Below are 2545 nucleotides of genomic sequence, written 5' to 3'. Positions count from 1 at the left end.
TTGTGAAATTCTGAGGAACTCCAACCCGTTAAAACTGAAGCTCACTCGTTAAGACTGAAGCTCACTCGTTAAGACTGGAGCTCACTCGTTAAGACTGAAGCTCACTCGGTAAGACTGAAGCTCACTCGTTAAGACTGAACTTCACTCGGTAAGACTGAAGTTCGCGTCGTTAAGACTGAAGCCCACTCGTTAAGACTGAAGCTCACCCGTTAAGACTGAAGCTCACTCGTTAAGACTGAAGCTCACTCATTTAAGACTGAAGCTCACTCGTTAAGACTGAAGCTCACTCGTTAAGACTGAAGCTCACTCATTGGGCTTAAGCTCAATTATTAAGCCCCGGCCTCAATTATTAAACCCAAGGCTAACTCATTTGGATAACGTGCCACTCATAAAAACTGAGCTTCGCTCATTGTGAGTTTAACTTATTTATGGAAATTAAAATGCCACTTATTTGCTCTTTGGGACTAAGTCTCTCTCATTAGGGTTGAGTGTCACTCATTAGGACTAAGTGGTCTCACTTATTAGGGCTGTGTCACTCTTAAGGACTGAGTCTCACTTATTAGGTCTGAGTGTCACTCCGTAGAGTTGAGTGTACCTCATTAGAACTGAGTCTCACTTACTTATTAAGGTGGAGTGTCTCTTAGTGGGACTAAATCTCACTTATTAAGGCCGAGTGTCCCTCAGTGGGACTGAGTCTCACTTATTAGGGCCGAGTGTCCCTGAGTGGGACTGAGTCTCACTTACTAAGGCTGAGGGTCCCTCAGTGGGGCTGAGTCTCACTTACTAAGGCTGAGTGTCCCTCAGTGGGACCGAGTCTCACTTACTAAGGCTGAGGGTCCCTCAGTGGGACTTAGTCTCACTTACTAAGGCTGAGGGTCACTCAGTGGGACTGAGTCTCACTTACTAAGGCTGAGGATCCCTCAGTGGGACTGAGTCTCACTTACTAAGGCTGAGGGTCCCTCAGTGGGGCTGAATCTCTTACTAAGTCTGAGTGTCCCTCAGTGGGACTTAGTCTCACTTACTAAGGCTGAGGGTCACTCAGTGGGACTGAGTCTCACTTACTAAGGCTGAAGGTCCCTCAGTGGGACTGAGTGTGAAACTTCTTCCCGCCCAAAAAATAACGTATGCCTGCCTTGTCGCCCCTGGCAACAGCCCCACCCGCCTCGCACTCCGATTGGCCACGAGGTTCCTGCCGCGTCAGCCAATCATGGCACAGCGAGGACCCGGAACTATCTGGCAGCGCGTCCCGTGTACCCGGGTCGGAAGAGGCGGGCGGCCGGACCGTGCTCGCGGAGAAGATGGGGTTCGAGTGGCCCTGGCAGTACAACTTTCCCCCGTTCTACACGTGAGTGACCCGCTGGGCACTATTACTAGCGCGTTGGCGTTAGGTGACGGTTGGGGGGAAAAGGTTGGGTTGGGGCGGCGGCGGCTTGTGCCCCACTTCCGGTGTCACCGTGTTAGCGTTCCGGGTACCACAACCAGGAAGTGACTGCAAACACCCCACCTGGGCATAACCCCTCTACTGCTGATTAAGTTATTAGGGGGGCATCAGGAACATTTACCCCCTCCTAATACACAGGCATCAGGAGCACGAACCCTCTCCTTATACACAAGCAGCAGGGGCACATACCCCCTCCTATACACAGGCAACAGACACGTACCCCCTCCTAATACACAGGCATCAGGGACATGTACCCCCTCCTAATACACAGGCATCAGGGACACGTACCCCCTGATAATACACAGGCATCAGGGACACGTACCCCCTCCTAATACACAGGCATCAGGGGCACCTAACCCCCTCCTAATACACAGGCATCAGGGGCACGTACCCCCTGCTAATACATAGGCATCAGGGGCACGTACCCCCTCCTAATACACAGGCATCAGGGGCACGTACCCCCTCCTAATACACAGGCATCAGGGGCACGTACCCCCTCCTAATACACAGGCATCAGGGGCACGTACCCCCTCCTAATACACAGGCATCAGGGGCACGTACCCCCTCCTAATACACAGGCATCGGGGGCACGTACCCACTCCTAATACACCGGCATCAGGGGCACGTACCCCCTCCTAATACACAGGCATCAGGGGCATGTACCCCCTCCTAATACACAGGCAGCAGGGGCACGTACTCCCTCCTATTACACAGACAGCAGGGGCACGTACCCCCTCCTAATACGCAGGCACACATACACTGCCCACGTTGTACAGAGATGTAGGTTGTAGTAAATGCGTATCCCTTGGTGTGGGTTTTTTTTCCGCCCAGACTACAGCCCAACGTGGACACGAGACAGAAGCAGCTGAGCGCCTGGAGCTCCTTAGTGCTGTCGTACTGCCGGCACAACAAACTCTACACCCTCAATGTCATGGAGATCCAGGAGAGCCCGCTGTTCAACAACGCCAAGATACAGCGTATCCTTCCTAACCGCGACTCGAGATAACGAGGGGGGGGGGGGGGGTCTGCCATATACAGAACCTCGCTGCCGAGCTGTAACCGGATAAGGAAACCATGCTTGCTGGGGGGGGGGGCATTTCTACT

The 2545-nt window shown here is 53.1% G+C and overlaps 1 protein-coding gene across 1 annotated transcript in view; it reads left to right on the top strand.

The window, feature by feature from the left end:
• Positions 1 to 1190: 1190 nt before the first annotated feature.
• Positions 1191 to 2545, top strand: part of VPS25 (vacuolar protein sorting 25 homolog) — a 3955-nt gene continuing 2600 nt past the window's right edge. Inside the window, 2 exon segments of the mRNA XM_075580183.1 lie at positions 1191 to 1345; positions 2273 to 2418. Coding sequence (XP_075436298.1) covers positions 1299 to 1345; positions 2273 to 2418 — 193 coding nt within the window. The 5' untranslated portion in view covers positions 1191 to 1298.

Source organism: Ascaphus truei, chromosome 23 (assembly GCF_040206685.1).
Source record: "Ascaphus truei isolate aAscTru1 chromosome 23, aAscTru1.hap1, whole genome shotgun sequence".
NCBI classification, from domain to species: domain Eukaryota; kingdom Metazoa; phylum Chordata; class Amphibia; order Anura; family Ascaphidae; genus Ascaphus; species Ascaphus truei.
This window is presented reverse-complemented; position numbering and strand designations above follow the sequence as displayed.